Source organism: Hakea prostrata, chromosome 7 (genome assembly GCF_041222555.1).
Source record: "Hakea prostrata isolate BN-2017 chromosome 7, UWA_Hpros_2, whole genome shotgun sequence".
NCBI classification, from domain to species: domain Eukaryota; kingdom Viridiplantae; phylum Streptophyta; class Magnoliopsida; order Proteales; family Proteaceae; genus Hakea; species Hakea prostrata.
The window spans coordinates 16,243,934-16,268,092 of NC_142606.1; the positions used below are offsets into that span (position 1 = coordinate 16,243,934).

Genomic DNA, 24,159 nt, shown 5'->3' on the forward strand with positions numbered 1-24,159 from the left:
CCCCTAGTGAGACTGGAGGTATTTTCCTTAGTCCAAACTATCATTAAAATAGATATAAATATATACTTGGATGCTTTCAATGCTTTGTATATTGAACTGAATGCGTGGTCAATTCATCAAACAAGCCCAGTGGCCATTTTCCACTAATGAATCAAATAGCACGATCGGAGGGTTGTTTGAATGGTATGGATTTTGGTCTACTCTAGTTACATTTGCTTCAGCCTCTAGGGAGGGATAGAAACTTCATTTATTTGAATCCCTCTACAAAGTTGAGCTCCCCTCAAGTGAAGGTGAAATTGAAGGCATTTCCTTTGGTCCAAACTATCACTGTATGATGTGTTATTATCAAACTATCCACCCATACAATCAATCAAAGAAATGGGGGGGGAGGGTGGCTGTAATTGTCAGCGGAGAGGGGGTTTGGTTGTCAGCAGTGGTGGGTGGTCTCCGGTGGTGGAGAACAGTTTTCGTGACAGGAAAAAGATGTCTTTCTTCACCCGCTATGGCATCAAATAATATTTAGGTAATTTCATAACCAATTTTAACAGCAAAATTAAACGTGAATAATTTGTAATTTGCATGCGGGTGACATATAATTTATAAGATAATAGTAGATGATTACCACAAAAATAGTGGGTGTTGTAACTTGCCCTTTCCTAAAAAAAAAAAAAAAAACAAAACTTGCCCTATATTGTAATCTAACACGTGGACTTCAAGATTCAGCAGGTCTCTTATTTTGGATATTAAATAAATAAATAATAAATGACGACTGAAGTCGTTCCAACTTCCAAGAAAACCGATTGAAAGTTTTTATTTATTTTATTTTCCATTTCGGTATGCATTCGACGAAGCTTCAACATACAGTACCGGAGTCGCAGTAGTTGTCGGCGACCAAAACTATAAAGTCTCTGTTATTTATGCATTTCCTGGGTCAGTTCCGATGCATATAACGAGCTCATACTCATCAGATCACTAGATCCCGCGGCGAAGCCATCTTCTTCCTCCCGCCATTGCCGTTTTCGGGTAGATCTCTCTCACATCTATAAGGTACAAGATTTGCTTGCTTCGTCGTTACGAACTCCTAGCTGACGAGAATTTTTATTTTTATTTTTTAGAAACCCTTCTCGTTTTTGGTTTGCTTTCAACTGAAATCAACCGAGATAGCCTCCATGTGTTTCTCTTTGTCTCTTTTCCGCATCTATTGTTTGCTTAATTCTGTCATTCTAGGTAGCATATATGTATATATATTTTTTTCTGAATTGGTTTTGTCTTTCATCAAAACATCTTCTGGATCTAACTCTACGACCAAATTCATATTTTAATAGGCAATCGAATGGTTACGTCTGGTCAAAATTTGTTCTAGACGGTGTCTTGACAGCTATGCTATCATCCCGTCAACCCGTTTCAATTATGCTCGATTCCTTTGCTTTAATCTGCCAAAGTGTATTGATAATTCAGTTAAATCTGGTCCGCGTCACAATGTACTTGAATGTTAGAGGTCGAAAAAGTCTGCAAATAATTTATTTCAACATTTGATGGAATTCCTCTAAAATTTTCTCTTTACTTGCCAAACATGCACAGTTTGATAGATTCTTTCCCCCCAAGTTTATCATCTTTTAAGTAATATAGTCTCTAAGGTGTAAATTTAACCAACACACCCTTTATTCATTAATTTTATATTTGTTAGTATATTCGTGTCTGATCTTTTCTCTTGTTGGAGTTAATTTTATTTATATATGTAGGACAATATCGTCGGGAATATGTCTTCAGCTCAAGATCCATTTTACATTGTTAAAGAGGAAATTCAACAATCTGTAAGTGAAGTTTGATTGGTTATATGTTTGCCTGCACATGAATGCGGTAATTAATTTTTTGTGTTGTTAGGTTCATGCCTCATGGTGACCAACGTGTTTTGGTACTAATTTTATTTCTGTATGGAAGACACGAGATCTTATTTTATGTCATTTTTCTTGATCAAAGTAAGTTTTTTGTTTTGTTTGTTTGTTTGTTTTTTGTTTGTTTGTTTGTTTTGTTTTTTTCTTTTTTCTTTTTCACACTGATGCTGAAATCCTTTTCTTTTGTTGGTTAATCGCTTGACTTACGTAGTTGTCAAATTATTGCACTTGATTAATGAAAGGGGGGAACTGTTTGGTTGGTTCAACCTAGATATGAAGGAGTTATAATTACTGGTAAAGGTGGAGGACCAATAAGTGGCCCCAACCCTATGTTTTTGCTTGAATGGTTTTCACTGTGCTCCATAGTTCTGGACTATTTACTTCAATTCTATAGAAGATGAATTTACCTTATTCATTAAACTTTAAGAAATCTATCATGAGAGATGCAATTTGGTTAAGTGATACGATCATATTGAGTTTCCAATCTAGTAGTATTCTGCACTTCAGTAGAAGGTGCCACTCGATGCAGAAGATCATTTCAGTGGTCATTTCAATTAAATTCTGCGAGATCAGGGCTCTTTATAAATAGTATCATGTTGCATAATTAGCTTATTCTTCTCACTTGGCTATATCCATTTTGTTAATGTCACCTACAACAAGAAGTCAGGGAAGAATGTATTAATGCTAAAATCTGTACAGATGGGCGCTGTTTCACTTGCTTGGAGTGAATGTAGGAAGGAATAGGATTCTAAATATTTGATGATGCAGTATGTTGGATTCAGTGATTATGACTGACTAACAAAGAAGGTAGTAGAGGAGAAATCATACAAAAAGGACATACCAAATGTGCAACACTCCTCCCATTGCATGGTGTTGGAGGGTCACAAAGTATGTAGCCTTACCCCTGCTTTCTCAGAGAGGCTATTTCCTGACTTGAACCCATTACGGTCACAATGGAGCTTCTCCAAGGCCTGCCCTAAAAGGTCTTTACAGCACATTAGTGCTTAAGTTTCCCTTTTAAGGTTTCATAATGCGGGGAAATCTTTTGTGCAAGGCAAGGGTATGTGTTCGCATCTCTATGTCTGAACTTCAAACTATAGTTTATTTTCTTGCAAAGGGAAAAAGAAATTTGTCTTAAGAATTTCTTTATTCATTTCAAGGGAGGCAAAGAATGCATGAATTGGATATGGAATTTTAATTTTGAGCATTGTCTTATTTCTGGGCCATCTTGTCTGTTTCTAAGCTAATTTGCAAACTCCCACAGCTCTTATTTTCAGCATCTGAAAGCTGAGATTGGTAACCTTTTAACAATACCAAGACCTTTCTATTTGAACTGTCCTAAAAAGTTATGACCAATTTCTTTTCTATTATGAAGTTGAATTTGATTAGGACTTTGGTTTGTAGAATTTTGTGGATGATATTTTTATTTCTGTGTTGTCGCAGCAGTTTTGAGTGCTGATACGAGTCAAATTTAAGGCTGCCAATCTTAATTTTACTACTAAAGAGATCTGGACTAATAGTAAAAGCAGGAACAGTTCTAATCTATAGCGTTTACCATAGGAGCTGGTACAGATTAAAGAGCTTACGGTAGAATAATGGCTCTTCTCTAATAGTGATTTTATGGTCAAGATGTTCTACTTTATGGTGAATAACCGTTGGTTCGTTCTCCTTCCTGTTCATTTCACTGCTTGTCTGTTTATCGTTTTAGTTGGGCTGAATCAAATTGGACGGTTGAGTTGATAAATTTGTTATTTTCCCTTTCTTAATGTCCATCGGTGTTCTACCATTCCTTGAAAGTTTCAATGAGTTTTTCAAGCTTTCATTTTGGTCAAAAAGTCCCTTTACTAAGTGAACTTTTGGTTTACACAACTTTATGATGTAGTTAGAAAATCTAATGTTAATGGGCCTCCTTAACTCCAAGTTGAAGTGTATAAAATTGAGGAGGGTAGAAAAGAGGATTGTTTGTCATGAAATAGGCTAGGGGTTGATCATTAAACCACTTTCATTGTCCATTTCCTTAAACAAGAATGAATTGCTCATTGATTGGGTTTATATAGATTTAAGCATATCTAATGCAATCGCCTGGTTTGAAAACCCTGTTTGGGATCACATGGGCCCTTGCAAGTGTAAATAACCAAGTATTTACAAATGAGAAATTTAGCAACTAAACAGAAACTTAAGGGATTGATAATGTAGACAAAGAAGAAAGGATATATATTAGGAATTACGAAATATAGAAATAAATCTTCATAATAAAACAAAATAAGGGGTAGAAAAGGATCAGGAATATAGATAAAGGTATTTAAAGAAATCAATCCATATTTATTCTGAAAATCTGCAGACACCTTGGGAACAGCAAACATAAGAAACAAATTATGGAGAAAAATAGCTGACCTTTGTGGGCTTGCGTGACTTGTTCAGAAAGCAATAAATATTCAACTTAAAATCTGAGTAAAACTAGACCTTAATTTTTTGAGTTTCATGTAGGAAGAGGTTCAACTCCAAATCTTGCTGCGAAGAGAGTTGATCAAACATGGTTCTGTATATTGGGGACTCTATGGACTGCTCGAGCCTTGAGTTTGTCTTGGCTCTTTAGTCTGGCTTTTCTGCCTTGTTCCCTTCCTTTGTTTGCTGTTGCTTAGAGCCATGTTGTCCTTGGTATGGCTCTGCCCTTTGTACTCTTCTTGTTCTCTCCTTCCAACCCCCCACTTCGCTCTCTCTCCTTTAGGGTTAATGGATTCTTTATTCATCCAGTAAAAATAACAAGATCAGGATCCAATTTGAAACTTTACAAATCAGTTGCAATAATAAGGGAAATCAATTCCTAAGTGTTTCAATTGCAACCAACAAAACTTTTTGTTCATCTTTGGCCTACAAGCCTACAACTTTTGGGGTGGATGATTAAGCTGAAGCATGTGTCACTGCATTTATGGTATATTGCGGTGTGCAGCCCTAGATTTTCATACCTAGGGTTGGATCAGATCAGTTAAAGACACAGCAGTGGTAGCATGTCAGGATCAGCCTCAGCTAAAGTTGCATTGAAGGCAAAAATTCCAAACTCCCGAGCCCATGCAACCAAGCAATGGTTGAGATGAGCTCAATAGACAATGGGATGGCAAGGTTGTTGATCCTTGGATCAAAATCACTTTCAAAAATAATTCCAGAACTGATGCAGGTGCATAATGCTGTATCCTCCTGATATGAACCAATCTTTGGTGATTTGCTTTGCCATTACCTTTTTGGGTGGTTGGAGGCATTTGGCACAATGGAATCTTTGTTTTATATGGATAGTTTGACCAACTCTTCAGCTGTTTGAAAATTTAGTAATAACCAATAATAATAAGAGAAACTAATTTGCAAGTGTTATAGCCTGCAGCTCATTTTTTTTGGGGTATGTTTATAGCTCAACAGCTTTAGGAGTCAACGAGTAAGCTTAAGCCTGTATCACTGATTTCACTATATATTGCAGTATGCATTCCTAGAGACTCTAAACCTGAGTCTATCCTTGGGTGGCAGTGCTAATTCATTGGAAAAACCCAAGCTTGAGCAAGGATTATGAGGTTGGTTGGTTGGTTGAAACAAAATATTTCAGATTTGAACTGTACTATGGTTAAATTCTGCAGGAGTCCAGTGGTTGGTTCCATTTGACTATTTTGGCAGTCAAACAACCATATTTTGGTCTGGAATGTGGCAGAGGCACTGATGAAGTGTCCCCATACACAGCGTAACCTTTGTATTGTTAGGAGAAAAAAAACATATTTAAATTGTTATAGTAGGTTGGCAGTGTATGACATACCTTGCTCCTTGCCTATGTATTTCTGAAAGATAGTATATGCTACACACGATTTAATGCTATTACTTACAACATATAGTGTAACCAATCAAAATGTGAAATTTTAAGTCATACATGGAGAAAAATCATTCAGTATTATGATAGTTTAAATATTTGCAATTAAAATAAATTTAATATTAACAAGTTTCAAATGGAAAAAAACTATTTGTTTGCAAGAAAACTAAATTTTCAGATCAGAAAATTCAAAACTAATTTATAAACATATATTAAATCTGACCCCTTGAAGTTGTAGATCTGCTAATACTATCAGTCTAACATTAAACTTGGAGCCTTACCACTACATGTTTACCATATTTTTTGCCCCAAAAATAATTACTTTATGGAAAAAGGGTATTACCTCAACTATAGATACCAAACTATGAATGAAAATGGTTAGATAATCATTCAGAATAATATGAAACCAGAGAAACCAGAGAACTATAAAGAAGATAAGAATAACACATATGAATGAAAATGGTTAGATAATCATTCAGGATAATATGAAACCAGAGAAACCAAAGAACTATGAAGAAGATAAAAATAACACACAAGATAAAATAACTTTACTAATATTTTCAAACCTTGCATTTACACACTAGTAGTCTCCTTTTATAGAGCAAGGAGAATGAAATGAAATGCAAACTCATTCTACACTCAAATGAAATGCAGTGAGATATTTTTGAGCATGACATCATTGCTTGCGTACATAACATTCTATATTACACACTTTAACGTATACAGACTCATTACACACTTTATACGGTACAAATACGTACACAAGACTTATACCACGGAGCTTAATCAGAATCTAAATCCTAGTCATCTTGATCATCATTAGACAGACTTTCCAGGAAATCTTTGTAATGATCCACCCGATATTCATGCCAAACAGAGAGTATATACGCAACATCAGGATCATTGAGTACATGATTCAATTCCCATGCGTCTTCAGGGCCAAACAACTGAGCTGGGATATTGGAGGGATTGATGCCATTAATTTCAGCCATATCAACTTGAAACTCACGCCATTCCTCACAATGATTTTCATTGCCACGAAGTGCATACAGGTCATGGTCTAGAACAGTGTAAATAGAATGACTAGCATTATAGAACATGAAATGGTTTTGGGAGCTTGGGTCCTGGAGGGCTGGATCAGGATGAAAAGCTGGATGAAGATGATCCGGGTCTAGGTGGAAAAAAATGATTGCTTGTTTGTCATGGTGTGATTCAAAAAAGAGGAGTCAGTCTTCGAGAGATTGGAATTCAACAAGATAAGCCTCGTGTCTTCGCATATATATCCTTCGGTTTCTAGTGTACGAATAAGCGGGTTGGTACCAGTAATGAGGAAGATAACTGTAGCGGACACATTCTCGAAGATACTGGGCAAGTGCATAACAAAAGAAGTAGAGGGCTATTTTATGTACCACAAAGAGATTATGAAAAAACACATAGCACTCCTTTTCGAAAGTATAGGTATGCTGGATGTTGAATAGAGTGAGATAGGGGTAAATTGGATGACACTTGGACCAATCTTCCGATATCCCAATTTGAGAGACAAGAACTGCAAGATATCCTGATAAGTAGATCGGCAATGGCTAATAATAGCACGACGAGAAATGTCACTGTATATGGGAGGAGGTATATTAGAAAGATGAGCTGGACTAATGTTGTCATCCGACGAGTCGTCTGAGGATACAGGGGGCGAGAAGGGGAAGCTCCAGGGGTGAATGGGAAACAAAGAGGGAGAACATATTGGATGCCTGGAGGTGGCTTCAAAGGTCTGGAGAGAAAGGTTGCTAGTACATTCTGTTTACCTTTGACATGCTTGACTGTGTAAGACCATTTACTAAACCATTGTGCCCACCGGAGGAGTTGAGAATCTGGCAACATTTTTGGCTTAAATTAGAGCATATGAGGGAATGCTGTCATATCCATCTCAATCAGAAAAGTATGACCTATGAGATGAAATTGAAATTTCTCAATACCACATTTGACTACAAGGATTTCTTTGAATGTGCTGTGGTAGGACTGTTCTACTAGAGTGAAAAGGCCACTTTTATAACCACAAACCTGTCTCTTGCCTTGAATTTTTTCCAAGATAACTGCTGCCCATAGTTTGTCACTGGCATCTGTTTGGAGGATGCAGGTACCTTTGGAAGGAATTGCCAATGGAGGGAGGTTTTGAGCAATTTGCTTGATTTTCTTAACTGCTGCAGTGTGCTGGTCAGTCTATGGAGGGGCATTTTTCTTGAATTGGCCGTGCAACAACTGTGTGGACTCCGCTTTGTGAGGAATGAATTTTGTCATGTAGTTGACAATGCCAAGAAACTTGTGGAGCTAAGAAATGGTAAGAGTATTAGGGAAATCCAAAAGAGATTTGCCAATATGAGGCTGAAGAGCATAAGAGCCGTTACTGATGGTGACTCCAAGGAAATCAATGGAGGAGGTTGCCAAAGTGAACTTTGAGGGGGATAACATGACACCTGCTTCTGTGGTGATCCGGTAGAATTTTTCTAACAAGTGCTCATGTGCTTCAAGATTGTCCGAGAACAGTAAGATGTCATCAATGTATATAAGAGCTTGGCTTTCAAGAGATGCATACAGTCTTAGCATGGCCTTTTGGAAGAGAAGGAGCTATTTTGAGGCCAAAGGGCATGACTGTCCATTGAAGATGGTGACCTGGAATGCAGAATGTTGTTTTGTGCCGTTCTTTAGGATGGATACCAAGTTGCCAAAATCCTGCTTTTAGATCAAAATTGCTAAAAACTCGTGCAGAGGATAGCTGGGCCAAAAGTGTCGGCCTATGAGGCAGGGGCAACTTATCATCTGTAAGGAAAGCATTGAGAGGCTGGTAATTGATCACAAGATGAAGCTTTCCACGAACTTGTTATGCTTCGCTTGTTCACATAGAATGCTTCACAAGCCCATTGAGATGTAGTTGGTTCAACCAATTGTTGGGCTAATAACTGATGAATTTCTTGCCGAGCCATAGCAAGGTGTGTAGGGTTCATTCCAGAATGACTTGCCTTTATCAGGTTTACATCTTCATTTTTCTTGAAAGGAAGGCGAATGTAGAATGCTGGATTATGCCAAAGAGGATGGTCACATTTCTGGAAAAATTCTGTATGATTGGAGGCACAACAATCTTGTAAGAATTGTTGTCGAAGATCATCCAAGGGAAGTGTAAGGAAAAGACTGGGTATTGTGGTCTAAGGTAAGAATTGTTTTTTGTAGGTAAGACCAGATTGACCTCCACCGAAGAGAGGATAATTTGCTGAGGATATCAAATCCAATAAGCAAATCCTTGCCTGGAAGATGCGAACCTAATATGGTGTGGTGAAGGACCAAGGTTGGAAAGAGCTTTATCTTAATGGGGTTCTTAGTAATGAGATTTACAGAAAAAGATTCCCCATTTGTTGCCAAGAGAGGTTGATGGCATGTCTTCCATGAAGCAGGAGGGAGGATATCAGGGGAAAGCATGGTAAAAGACGCACCCGTGTCAAAGTAGGCAATGACTTTGATTGGTTTGGTCCATGTTGTTTCTTGGATGGTTACAGGGGCTAAGGGAAGGATGACAGAGGTAGATTTGCAGGATACTCTGGGTTGAGAAGGAAGGGAGGGCAAATGTGATTCTGCGGGAGAGGTTACCTGATACATCAGTCCTTCTTCTTCGCCACCAGAGGTAGAAAGTTCTAAGTCTGAAAGATCTTCCGGGAGATCAATCATAAAGAGTGTTGCATCATCTTCTTCATCACAGAGACTATAGAGAGATTCAACATCGGCATCAATATCATCTAAAGAAGCAGAATTGAGGAGGAATTGATGAGCCATCTAGATGAGCTTTTCTTTCTTTTTCTGGGGTAATGTTTTGCAAAATGACCTTTCTGTCCACAGACATAACATTTTTCGGAAGTCTTCCCACGAGATTTTTTCTTTCGAAGAAACTTCCAATGCCTACGAGATTTTTTTCGGAGAATAGATCTATCCTTGTTAGATCGATGCTTGTCATACCGAGAAGAATCTGTAGTCATCTTTTTAAAATGAGACTTCTTCTTGGTAGGACACGTACAATTGGAGTCTTTGCACTTGATCTGAAGGTGAGAGGTATTGCATGAAGTTCCAAGCTTAACTTGTGTTTTCTCCCATTGTTGTAGGAATGTATGTTGTCGGCAGAGCTTATCCAGAGAAGATAAGATAGCTTGGTAGAGCTGACCAACGAAGCTGGAATCAATGGTTTGACCTTTTGTGGCAAGATCTTTGAGAGCATCTGTGCCAAGTGGTTCAGGAAATGAATTCACAAAGACTTGCTTAAGGTTTAGGTCATCAAGTTCGCCGAGGACAAAGAACTTGGGGAGCATACACTTATAATGTTTTTGAAGATCTTTCTTGTCCAGGGAACAACATTTCATCTTGAGGAAATCTTCTCTTTCTTGAACATTTCGTTTAGCTAAATCACCAAGAAATTGACTGTACAGAGCAGAGATGAATTGTGACAGAGGTAATTGAGCCCATTGTAATTGTCTATAAGCACCAAGACCAAGATACCATTCTCTCAAAGCACCAGTTGTACGAGTTAGAAATTTACAAATGGTTGTGTTGTCTGAAGAACCCTCATGTAAACGTTCTCCCGTGAGCCAAGCATGAAATTCTTGAAATCAATAAGGCCATTCTGTAACTGGTATATCATCCAAAGTGAAGAAGTGCTTTGGCTCATGGTTTCCAAAAGGAGTGTATACAGGTGTGAAGGGTATTTGCTGAGGGGTTGGCATTTGATCTTCTGGTATAGGGTCATCCACAATAGGATCAGGGGTGAAACCATCTAGATTGGCTAAAAATAAGTGTTCCAAAAGGAGTGTATGCAGGTGTGAAGGGTATTTGCTGAGGGGTTGGCATTTGATCTTCTGGTATAGGGTCATCCACAATAGGATTAGGGGTGAAACCATCTAGATTGGCTAAAAATAAGTGTTCCAAAAGAGGATCTTCAGATATTTCAGATTCATGCTCAAATTCAAGTTCAGATGGGCCAGAAGATACTGGTTTGGCAGAAAGAACCATGGGTTTGGGAGTTTGGACAAGGGTCTGAAGAAATGAGGTTAACACATTGGGATTAGTTGGGGGTTCAAGAGATCCACATGAAGGGGGTGTATGAGAGTTTGGAGGTGGTTTTCTTTTTGCCAGGTTTCGCTGTTGCTCACATACTTCTAACAAGAGATCTGTAAGAAATTCTCTTTATTTAGAAGAAGGAGTTGGAAAACCAGAAAGTGAGGGAACTGGAGCTGGGGAAGCTTGTTGGGCAAACTCTCGCAAAAGATCAAAAGACAGATAAGATGGTGCTGGAGGTGATGGTGGCACATATTGGAATGGTGTTGTCACCTTCTTATGCATGTACTGAGGGACTGTTGGGACAAAAGAACTTGGAGCAAAGCTTGTGGGCTGGAGTTTCTGCAACTGCTGCTGTTTGTACTAGAGTTGAGATTCATAAAATCTTTTCTCCCTTTCTTTGGCTGCCATGGTAGAAGATACTGCTTGGACATTTGGATTCATGACAAGCTGCAGAAGTTCATTGTGCAATTGTTCAACTTTACTTTTCAAGTACTTGAGATCATTGATGATCTGCATAAGTTGCATGGAGGTATTTTCTTGATAAGAAACAATTTTCTGCAGATACTGATTCTGAACAAGTGCATTTTCTGCTTGCCAATTAAGAGCTGCTTCTAAGGAAGAATTTTCAATTTTGTGGCCATCTGAAGGAATAGTGTTACGAGCAGTAATCTTCCACACATGCTTTCGTTGTTGATCATCTTCAAAAGTATTAGCAAGAGGAAATGACTTGCTGATGGAAGAAGAACTGTCATGCATCATAAAAGAATGTGGTGGAGAAGAAGGTTTGGCTGCTGAAGTCAGGCAACATCCTAGTGAGCATGGTTTTTTGGAACCATAAGCCACAATAAACTGGTATTTACCATGTGATTCGCCAAGGGGACCTACATTAGGACATCCTTGGTGGTAGCGCTCCAAAAGAGGATCATGCTTCCGAGGTCAGGATCTGGGTCTGGATTTAGAAAGTTCCAGTTCATCATCCTCACCAAGGGCAGTCTGAACAGTCACAAACATCAAAGAACTTGTGACCAGAAGGAGATTGGAAAGCATAAACAAGAGACCCATCAGATGAAAAAGCTTAATCGGCACCCGAGATAACTGAGGCTTCTAAGGAAAGACCATAGGAACAAGCATAAAAGCCATTGGCTTAGGGAATTTGATTTCTGTCTATCCTTCTTTAAGTTGCTTGTATGTTGGATTTGTAGAAGTTAAGGCCGGAGGCTGTTCAGGTTCAGCATGACTAGCCTCATAATTTGTAATCCATGAATCAGGAAGAAGTTGTAGAAGCTCTTCACGTGGGATTGCACTTGAGTGGCAGTAACCGACTGATTTGCATCAACCTTGATGAATAGAGTGTCCTTAGTATGTCCAGTATCCAGATCAAAAGAGTGATTCTGGAGCTGATAACACATTTGATAGTAAAGAGTGGCTGCTATAGAGCCTGTTGCCTGAGGAGAACCAGTGATATGCACCAGGAGCTTCAAAGCCTGAGGGAGCAATCGATCTGCTAATGGAATGTTGTAATTCGGGAAAATTGTGAAGAAGACCGTGCCAACATTCAGAGTAGTCTGGAGATGACTAATAATGGCATGTGGATACTTAAGAAATCTTGAATCCAGAAAATTGACTTGGGAAATCGCTAGAATTCCCTTTCTGCCATGGAAAGTGATAGAAAGTCTAAGAGCACCAAGATGTAGATGCGTATAGCCTTGCAAGAGCCACTGCTTAATGAGATCTGGAGATATATCAATAACAAAATATTGCTCCTTGCCAGTGGAATCCACATGGAATTGTGAAAAACTGCTAGCTTGGACTATTTCTTTAATGGCAGGGGTTTTTTGGGACTTCAACAAGGTTTTAATAGTACTAGATCCAGGAGTCTTGTGGAAAACGGAATAGGGATTGAGCAAAGGAAAGTTAGTGGGATGGATTTGGTTTGCAGATAACACCTTTTCTTGATCAGGGACATAGTTAATTTCATACAGAAGATCGACCTTAGGATTAGAAGAAAGAGGAACAGGTGAAAGGTTAGAGGAGGAAGAAGAAGAAGAAGTTCGAGGAGGTTGGAGAAGCCTCATGACAAAAGAGATAGCCTTAAGATAGATAAGAGATGCAAGGAAGAGATCTTGAACATGAAGATCTAGACTAGCTAATTGAGAAGACTCATGTGCCCCCTTTCTGAAAGCAAAGATGGAAGTGATCAAGTAACGAAAGCATGTGTGGAAGATTACTCCTCCTAACACTACGTAGAATCTACTAAATGTTGGCTGTAGGTGACTTGTACGCTAAGAGTTGGAAGTGGGATGGTCAAAATCAAGGTAAAAATGAAGTTTATAGGCGAACAGCAGGTTTTGGTCCAAACCACAAATTTTAATGGGCCAAAACTCAGATGGTTTTACTTGTACCATTTCAGTTAAACAAAATGGAACAGCTAGAACTTACCAAACTTCCAACTAAAACATGTAATTTTAGTTGAAACTTGGAATGACTAGTTTTTTCACTTAAAGTCTCTTCTCAGGCCAGGTTGAAGCTGAAAACTTTTTTGGGTAAAAGTTGATGGACTCCACCTATTTCTTGAACCATGAGCTAGCATGTTATGGTGTCATTCCCATAGAATCGAACCTAGATCTCCTTTAGGTGGCAACACAGTGCCAATTGACCGAGCGGGTCACTGGCACAGACCAAGAATTGTGGGGTTGATCAAATTGTTGATTAGCTTTACTAGATTGAAAATCATAAAATTACCATCTTTCAACATAAATCAGTGGGACCTGTGAATAAGGTTCAAGAGCAGCAGAGTTGCAGTGGACTGCAATATAGCAGAAAAGCGGCTATTGAGTAGTACTTGATGGCTGAAGTCTAACAGAAAGAACAGAGCTCCAAGTGAGATCAGATATTCACTGGTCCAAACTCCACATTCCCACCGTACTAGCTTTGCTTAAGCTTACATATTTTCTGTAAAGAAGAGAATAATAAATGAATTAGTAACTCTCTGAAACAGCACTTATAATTTATAACTCCTTAGTCACTTCTTTCCCTTGATTTATGCTACCAACTGCCAAAGACTTATGGTCGAAATGGCAGTTTCAAATTTGATGCATATGACCAATTAGCCAAACACAAATGTTAGAAAAGAAAATGTGTGAATCAACTAAAACCTATTAATATGGTTCTGGGTCAGAATTTCTCAGTGTGGCATGGCATGTGATGATGAATTGAGACAGAAATCTTGTGTTCTACACACAGGACTACAGAACCTTGTCTGTCGAGAATTAGAATACTAACAATAATTTGGTTCTTTTTGGTTGCTGACTCAATCAAGATATTTGACCTTGATGTCCCTCATTAATCTATTAGTGGTTCAATGGTCAAGCCCCACTACCCCACTAACATTTATGTTGAACAGTGCTTTGTCTCTTTGTTTTTCTCTTTCAATTCTATGCAATTCTTTTTACAGTTCTCGTAGGGTGTTGGGCTTCTTGAACCCAACTCCCCTATACCATGCTAGCTAAACATGGCAATTTTACATAAGTTTTTGCATTTATGATTGACCAGTTGATGTAAACCCAGATTCTAGGGTTTCAGAATTTGAAATTAAACCTAAAATTGGGTCACTCCTGGATCCTACTTCTGTGAACCAGCAGTCTTCTGGGTTTGTAAAAGCTTGTAATTGAAGAGCTCTTGAGGTTGGCAAAGGTTACGCTTAGGTCTTGGAGGTTTTGGCCAGGCTGAGGGTTGAAGGGATGTGGGTTTAAGGGTTAATACTAAGCTGTGATTGGGTTTCAGATCTGGGAATAAGTACAAAATTAGGTTTTGGGGTTTTAAGTCTGAATAGAAGGGTCTTAGGGTTTCGGTGGTTGCTGCAATATAATTCTAGAATTGAAATTCCAGGTTTTGGCTGTAAGGGATGCTGTTAGGTAGGAGGGGCTGTTGTTACTTTTTGTAATTTCATGTTAAGTCTAATAAGTTTAGGTCCGTCCTAGATGGATTAGGATGTGTTTGCTAAAGGGTTTGGGATTCTTGGTTTTCATTGGGACTGGTATGGAGTGTAGGAGAAGGGGTGGGGATGCTAATTTTAAAAGGTTTTAGGGTTTGGTTGAGGGTTTCGCAGTTATGAGAGCATAGAACAAAATTCCATCGAAACTTGCGAAATTTCCACCGAAATTTCCCATTTTGGAAAATGCGAAACGAAACTCATGAGGACCGAAAAAAAGTCCTCAGGTTCTATCGAAACTTTCGAAATTTCGTCAAAACTTGTCGAAACTTTGTTCAACCCAGTTGGACCAGCTGGTTCATGAGGAAATAAAATTCCCAAATTTCGTGGGAAACTTGGGAAATTTCGGGGAAATTTAAGAAATTTCAGGGAAATTTTGAGAAATTTCGTGGAAAACTAGGAAATTTCGTGGAAACATGAGAAATTTTGTGGAAACTTGGGACTTTTTTCCTGTAAATTTTGTAGCTTCCCAAATTTTCAATTTTTTTGTTTATTTCATGTTTCCCCAAATACCCACGACAAATACCCCCTCCATCCTGACTTCTCTATCCAAATTGCGTATTCCCTCAGGTTGGTTATCTACTTCTTTTAAGCATATTGATGACCAGACTCATAAAGTTACAGTTGTCGATTAACTTGACAACCATAGGCATAAAATGTCATGGGATGTTTATGTTCGTTGGTTGGAGGAGAGGATGTTACAGGCATAGTACTACTCAGCTCATAGGATGAATCCACTCTTGGCACTCCTCTTAACACTAAGTTGTATTTTCCTTTTATTGTCAACTATTTTGAAGTTATAAATTATATATTGAATTTATGTGCTTAAGTAGTTAAATTTATAATGTACTTTAATGTACTTTTGGACAACTCTACATTGATGTTATGTACATTGAATGACATATCTACATTGATTTTTTTAGCAAAATACAACAAATGCATTCTTTATACTCTAATTAGCTTAAATACAGGATCCCACCCCAAAATACTCTCTAAAACCTGTCTAAACTTGTACGGAAAAGTCCTTGGTTTCCTCGAAATTTCCCAAGTTTCCACCTAAGTTTCCCATTTTCACCCGGTCGAAACTTGAGTTTCCCTCGAATTTTTTACCATGTATGAGAGTTTCAGTGGAACTAGGGTTAGGGTTGGTCCTATCGGGCTGAAGTTGAGAGGGAAGGCCACTAAGGTTAAGGGGATGATGTTCCTAAAGTTTGGGACAGGTCTATTGCTTAGATTGCCATAGATCTGACCTTGCATTTTAGGTCTAAGAAAAAGTCCGAAAATTGCAGAAAAACTCCAGAAAATAAAAAAAGTTGTGATAAGGGCATAAAGATTATGGTTTTAGGGTTCGGGTGGTGGCTAAGGGTAGGGAAGGGGCTGGGTTTGTTGTTTACTTACTTGGAGTTGAAAGTAGGCTGCTGTTAGGGTTGGACTGCTGCTGGACTTCTGAAATTGAAGAACACTCAAATCTGCCGTGGCCCTCCCAAGAGGACCATGACCTTACTTGCCTCCAAAATTCATAATATTGTTCATCAAATTCAACTTGTCTTACGATGAAGTAGGGCGAGTTATTTACAGCCTTACTAGTGGAGGGAAAAAGACTTGGACACTAATAAGGATTCCCAACTTGACTCAACAAGGGAATTCCGCATAGACTAGGATCCCCCTTATAACTGAATAACAACCACAAATAAAGAGAAACCATCTTACAAAATAACACCTAATTATTCAAAAGGAGTCTTAATTTAAAAGATTCCAATTGGGACACCATCTTGAACTCTAATTTTGACCCCCCAAAAATTCAGTAAGGTGGCGTTTGGTTCCGCAATTCCCTGGAATCAGATTCCAGGGAATCATGACTCCAATAAAATAAATCGTTTGGTTCACACGTTGAGTTGGAATCCAAATTCTTCAAGAATCATCAGAAATCCACAATTTACACTAAAAAACTGAATCCATTGGAGAGGTGGTTTCCAATCAGACTCACCTAATTCAACCTCAAAGATAAATATGGATGATTCCCATAGATCACCATTATCGTGAAAGATTTAAGACGATTCACTTTCCAGAATCAGGGTAACCAAACAATTTTTTTTTACGAATATGATTCTACAGAACCAAATTCCACAGACTCATGATTCCCTACAGAAGCGGATTCCAAGGAATTGCGGAACCAAACGCCCCCTAACTGACTCTAGAGAATTCCAATCCAAATTCTAGTATATGGAGTCCTAATAGTTAAGAGATTTAGGTAGACTCAAGTTGTGGGATCTCAACCTAATTGGAATCTCATCTACATCAGGACTCTCAAATAACTTGTAAAATAATGAACAGAAAAATAAAATAAAAAATAGATCTAGGGTCCAAACGACACATTGGACTCAATGGGACCTAGACCTAAGACACCCAACTATGTCAAATGACCGAAATACCCTTATAAGGATTCTGTCAGCCCTTTGGTGTGCCACTTTGGCCTGTTTTTGGACCCAATTATAGGGGGTTCAACCTTGTTCACATCACGAGTGTTGTAATTTATTTTTCCAATTGAGTTTTTTGTGGCTGGGTTTTGATTGCGGTGAATCATATTTTAGGATTCTTGATGATGCCGACCTAACTCTCATGATTTCCTTTTCAGATTGATAAACTGCTTTCCAGTTTCCACAAATGGGAGCAAATGCCTTCAAATACAGGAGAGCATGTCCACATCACAAAGGAGCTAATGGCCAGCTGTGGAAGCATTGAGTGGCAGGTATTATGGCTCAAATCAAATCACAATGTTTACCTATTTTATGTTTTTCTACACTATATGTTTGCCTATTTTATGCTTTGCTACCTAAATACATGTCATAGGAAGTGGTAGAAATCCGCAAAATTGACGTATACTTGGTACTACTGTATTAATTACAATACTTCAAACACAGAAGAAAACAGAATGAAAGGAGAATAAAAGAGAAGAGCTAGGATGAAAAGAGGTTGGCAGGGATAAGAATATGCCACACTATATATGCATATATAGTAAACTTGTAAAGTAAAATATGTAAGATTTTACCTAAAGACTTCTAACTACTGTAAATACCAAAAATACCCCTACTACTTTTTATGGCACTCCTCTTTAAGATGAATTTTGGTATGCTGCCGCATTGGTATCTCCCATGTGGCTCTAGGAAGGTGACATGTGGATCCTTTAGGATCCAACGGCTGTGATCTCCGCTGCCTTTCTAATCACAGCCATTGGATCAGGATCCATGTCTCCCCTTCCAAGAGCCACACTGGCAAACAAAGATTCCTTTAAGATAAAGCATAGAACAAAGTCGGGAATCTAATGTAAGCTCCACCTCCTGATCTTAGGCCAATAGGCTCCGCTATCTTAGGATTCTGTGTACTGAGGTACAGAGGCAGCGAGGCAATATCTCGGACCTCCAATCTCTGTTTGGTGGCTGAGTTCTCCCTAGATATAATCTTATAGTCCTTACAAAACAGTTTGTTGGACCTTATTGTCAGGAAGAAATCCACGATGGCTTATATAATGGCCAAGTTTGTAGATGAATGCCCCTTTTTCTCTTTTGTGAAAAAAATTAAACTTATTCACATTGATTAATCATAAGTGAGAACAAAGTCAAGAATTGAGGTCCCCTCCTCATCCTCTCTACTACTTAATAGCGTCCATGGATGCATTCATAGCCTCTATGATGTCTCCCAACATGATTATCCAGAACAACCCCTATAAAAAATGTTTCTTTTTAACTGGTACTTGTACTAAATGTCAATTTATTCCCCCTGAATTTTAGGAGCATGAATTTACTAGCATAGCAAGTTATATCCGGAGAAAAGAAAAATAAGGTATTTTAATCCTGGTTTGAGTAGGAGACACTTGGATTTGAGCTGGGGAAAATGGATTTATGGTCCCACGCCTTGTAGTTGTGCCACCAAAACTATTCAAATTAGATTAGGTGGTGGGTAAAAATATTTCCTTCTTTTAAGGTTCAGTAAAGGGTTCATTACTAAACCCTGCTTGTTCAGTTAGAATCATGGAGAGCAATTTTGGAACCAAAAGTTTGTAAACTAAGTAGAACAAAGACAGAATATCTAGTTTGTAACTTTGTGATACGGATCCACTCCACCCACTTCCACGGTCCACCAAATCTTCCCTCTCACAGCCCACTTGTGTCAGGCGCACGGGCCCACCTGTGTTAGGTGGGTTGTGAGAGGGAAAAATTGGGTGGATGGGTGTAGTGGGTGGAGAGGATTTGGACTCGTAACTTTGATCATGATGGGACGGATGATAAGGTGGTGAAACTTGATGATAAGGAGATTCCTCAAAGTGATTGTTTTAGGTTGGTTCAATCATAAATAAATAAATAAAAAGGTGATATAGAGGATGATGTTTTTCAAAGATTTAAAATAGGGTGAATGAAATGGAGAGGTGTGTCTGGGGTCTTGTGTTAGCGACGTATTCCTTTAAAGCTTAAAGAAAAATTCTATAGGATTGTCGTTCGAATGGCTATGATGTATGGTGCCGAGTGTTGGGCTGTCAAAAAAAAATCATATAGACAAATTTAAGGTAGCAAAAATGAGGATGCTAAGATGGATGGGCGGAAAAACTAGGAAGGATAAGATAAGGAATGATTATATTACAGTTGGTCTCAGAGTAGCTCCGATGAGTGGTAATCTACGAGAAAGTCGATTGAGGTGGTATGGCAACATTCAAGGAGGCTTGTCAATGCTCCTGTACAGAGAAGTGATATAATCCAGATTAAAGGAATTAGAAGAGTTAGGAGCAGACCTAAGACAACCTTAAGAGAAGTGGTGAGGAAGGATATGTATAGTTTAGCCTTGTATCTAGCATGGCCTCAAATAGAGCTGATTGGAAGGCGAGAATCCATGTAGCCAACCCCATTTAGCTCGGAGAAGGCCTGATGGTGCTGATGCTGTTGATGAAACTAGTATAGTCTGTCACAACTGCATATCATGGTGAAACAATCATGTTATCTCTTCTTGAACCATGTAGCCTCCTCAAGACCAAATCACTGAAACACAGAAATCAGGAAGAGAAAAAAAAACACCTGCAAGTCTAATCGACACCAGAAGGTCAACAATTTGCCTTAGGGGGCTACTAAGACCAATGAAATGTGAACAGAAATATGCGTTATGCGAGGACAGTTTGCTTCTCTACAAAGATGGCCAGATAAACCCTTCTTCAGCTTTGAGCCGAAGCATCTGACCATGAATAAATTGCCCAGTAAAGGGACCGACCCTGTGATAATTGTGCAGGATGAAAAGAACTGGGTAACAAAAGTCATGATCAATACCATAAAGCTGAGATATAGTTAACCTGGAGGTGCCAATTGAGCCCAGCTTGCGAGTGATGCTGCTACCTCTCATCGTCAGAGGTAATTTTGATTGGATTCTATTTTCTGTGACTTCTAGTTTAATCTTTACCCATTTTATATGATCTTGTCCGTAAATATGAGTGGTTTACCTGAGGAGGTGTGTTTTCAGATGATTTTCAGTCAAAATGTGTTTATCTGAATCTAGTTTTCAGTTGATATCACCTTGTCTAAAGTTGTCTGTGACACTTCCAAGGTCGAACAAGTACTGCATCTCTCATCTCTGGCCTCAGAATTAATAGGGAGCATGCTTGGAGCTCAACCATGATCATAGTACTGAAAGCAACTCAGTGGCAAGTGGCAAGTGGCAACAAGAGATACGAAATTGATGGGTTATAAACCCCTGATACCAGTCAGGCACAGACGCTTGATCTCCAAAGACTTGCTGTAGAAAATAAAAATTATAAAGGGAGAGCTCATTAATTAGTGAAGTTCTGTTACGATGTTACTTCACTAACAGTAAATTATATTTGAGCAGAGAATGAGATTGAAGGAAACAAAGAAGAGAGATAGGGAGGTAAACTATTTGATTATAAACATCCCTGGACTAAGGTAATACCAAATATACTTGTACACTTTAACAATACTCAAAACATCCAGGGCTCACTGTTCACGTAGTCATTTTAACTCTCCATGTGTAACTCTTCAAACAATTGATAACTAGTACTTTAACGTTGGCTCGTGTAAACAAATCTCCTTAATATCTACTTCTCTTTTTGTTCGTATCAGTTCCTTTTTTGTTGGTCTTGATAATTTATCACATCTCTTCAATGGCTGCTAAAGACCTACTTTCTTCGTAGGAAGGTGGATGAATTGAGTAAGACCATCACAGTGGCAGCTCGAGATCCTGCTTGGTATGGCATTAATGAAACGGAACTTGAAAAACGGAGGAAATGGATCAGCACTGCTCGTACACAGGTAGAATTACAATCACCTTACCAAATTTGGCAACCTTCCAATATCATATTTGGTAAATTTGTTGTCCATTTATGTTGTAAGAGAAGTAATCCTAAACTTTACAAATTTGAGCCTTATTGAATCTTGCTTAGCAGTTTGAATAGATTTTATCATAAACTGTCTTCAGCAGACTATATTATGAAATTGATTTGTGTATTTTGTTAGGTGGGTACTGTGAGGAAAGCAGTAGAACCTGGAAAGGAAAAGAACATCTCAGTCACTTCTGGTCTGAATGGGATGCGTCAAGAACTAATGAGGCTTCCTGATAGTCGTACTTTTCAGACAGGCAGATCTGACCACCACATGGCGCGTGATGCTGATGATTTTATATCTTCTGAATCAGATAGGCAACTGCTTCTCATAAAGTATTCTTTTGCTCTCTCTCCTCTTTTTGTTGATTTCTTTAATTATTACCATCTGCTTAGATGACTATCATATTTTTTTTCTTCATGTCATTCAATTTTTCCCATAATCACTTTTCCAAGGACAGCAGAAACAAAAACAACAATGCTGGGACACAGACAGAAGGCAGCACTTGGATGCTGCCAAATCCCCATAGCATAAGCCCATTGCTGTAATTGAATATCATCTCCATAACACACTAAAATGAATACCTAACCATTTGTTTGCTGGGTCATCAACCATATCAATGTCAGATCTGGGTTTCTGTTAGAGGTGATAGTGCATTTGGGAAATGAGGCAAGCCATACATGATTTGCCCTAATTAAACTTCATTTCAACTTTCCTACTGGATCAAATGGACCTCATACCAAGTGTTTTTGCGATTTGTAATGAGCTAGTTCTTTAAGTCCACATGAGGTTTAGTATTTTTTCCCCTGATTAATTAGAAAAGGCAGGGGATGATAATCTCCAAAATTCCAAAGGCATCTGAAACTGTGTGTTTTTTGTTGTTAAATTTCATGTTACCAATTGAGTTGGATTAATCAATCAATTGATTTCTGTTGCCTTCTTTCTTGATATTTGTAGGCAACAGGATCAAGAGCTGGATGAGCTTAGTGCAAGTGTGGAAAAAATCGGAGGTGTAGGGCTTACAATTCATGAAGAATTACTTGGACAGGTTATTGTTTCTCAAATTTTTTTTTTCTTCCCCTTTTTGTTTATTTTATTTCTGCGGATAGGACTGTTACATCTGCTACAGCTCTGGAACCATTTAGATTTGTAGTTTTTTTTCTAAAGCTTGGGGCTATTGCTTTTAACCCGTACCGGTCATGTTTCTTGTTATGGTGATAGCAATTGTGGTGAAGAAAGTAGCAGAAAAAATGAGACTTCAGTATTCCTCATTTAATAAAGCATGATGCCTTGACCATAATCATTTGATTGTATTTGCTAATATCTTTTGTGGGTGACTCAGGAAAAGCTTATAGAAGAACTGAGCTTGGAAATGGATAGTACAAAAAACCGTCTTGAATTTGTCCAGGTTAGTCGTGTTCTAAGAAAAAACAAGTCAATACATTTGAGAGTCTTCATTCTGAAGGATGCAAGATCTTGATCAAACAATGGATTTCAATAAAATTCAAGATTCTGGTCATTGTGTTGTCTCGCTAAATTTAGATCTATGCCAAATCCCACTGTTGTTTCCTATCCAGTTAATACAAATGCCAGTAATCTAACAGAAAAATGCTTTTATTGCAGAAGAAAGTAGCTTTGGTTATGAAGAAGGCTGGTGTGAAGGGCCAGATTATGATTATAGCTTTTCTGGTGATTCTTTTTATCATTCTCTTTGTTTTGGTCTTCCTCACCTAAGCTTCAGAGACAATTTTATCCGGCTGATTATACATAGGAGGGAGAGAGCTTGTGAAGAGGAGAGTATCTAGGATGTAAGAATTTCAGACAAAGTGATTACTGTTTTGGTCCACCGCCACACTGGTACTTTGAAGCTAAAATTTTCACACACGGAACAACAAAAAAGGACCTCAAAATGTGTACTGAGATGCAAATAATAAATATGATGATTACACACGAGACTGGCACTTTGGGGGGATTCCACATACCCTTGGAGGCGTTTCTTTCTGACTTTTAAGCAGATTATATTGCTGCATTTCAACTCAGTGGTGATTTTCTTTCCACTCAATCGTACGAGGCACTGCCTTCTAGTGTTCTATAATTATTTTCAATGTTCTATGTATTTAGTTTTTACCGGACTTCCTAATCATTTTCTGATTTCTCTTTCTGATGCACAAATCTCAGGCTGGGTTAATTGTTTATTAAGAATCTAAGCTTCGCTATGAGGTTGAATTGTTCTTTTCATTTTGACTCCTTTTTTTCTTTTCTTTTTTCATTTTTGTGGGTGGGGAGGGAGGAAGTGTGTTTGGTTGGTTGGTGTTGATGTTCAGACCATAAGGTGGAGGAATCAATCAAAGAAAAGCCTTAGATGAGGAAAAGATGAGGAAAGAAGAGAAAAAAGTTTCAATTCTTTCTCAAAAATAAAAGTTAACAGGATTTCTCAATCTGCCATACACGATTGATTACGAAACCAACTCTTAAGCCATGGGATCCATTTCAGTCTGTTGGGAAATTGATGAATCTTTTTCTACCCAGAAAAAGTTGATGAAAATTTTTCTAGAATAAAACGCGGTGCATCTTTACAAAATGAAGGAGATCAAAGAAATGATCAAAATTAGTCCGCCCTGGGTATCCCAGACCCTGCCAAGCACGAGATCTACTAGCTGGTAAAAGTAAAACTTTGATCCGTCCATTTCCAGTGCTTACTGAAAAGGTTTTGAAGCCAGAATCGGTCTCAAGAACCTTAAATCCGAAAAATGCAGAGTTCTAAGGTTTTATAGGGAGAATATCGGCCACATCAGGTGGGGGAGAGTAGGGAATGGTCATGGTTGTTTCCAGTTCTACTATACTGATTCGATTCTCGTTTCTGGAGACCATGCCTAGTTGTGCCATACCTGCCGAATCATCTTTACTGTATATGCCTTAATGCTCCGAACAGTGTTGATTGGATCTGGCTGGGATCCATATAAA

At 38.4% G+C, this 24,159-nt stretch overlaps 1 protein-coding gene across 2 annotated transcripts; it reads left to right on the forward strand.

Moving 5' to 3' along the window:
- The first annotated feature begins 805 nt into the window (after nt 1–805).
- On the forward strand, nt 806–23,877 carry LOC149010150 (syntaxin-61-like). Of its 2 annotated transcripts, none has more exons than XM_089160509.1 (8): nt 806–1,023; nt 1,743–1,814; nt 17,457–17,570; nt 21,013–21,126; nt 21,331–21,530; nt 22,153–22,243; nt 22,538–22,603; nt 22,819–23,877. In XM_089160509.1, the coding sequence occupies exons 2-8, from the start codon at nt 1,761–1,763 to the stop codon at nt 22,927–22,929; spliced, it is 750 nt and encodes a 249-aa protein (XP_089016635.1). In that variant the 5' UTR covers nt 806–1,023; nt 1,743–1,760; the 3' UTR covers nt 22,930–23,877. The 2 variants fall into 2 exon arrangements, with proteins under 2 accessions (XP_089016635.1, XP_089016634.1); XM_089160508.1 differs by having other exon boundaries at nt 806–1,047; nt 22,819–23,876.
- The last annotated feature ends 282 nt before the right edge of the window (nt 23,878–24,159 follow it).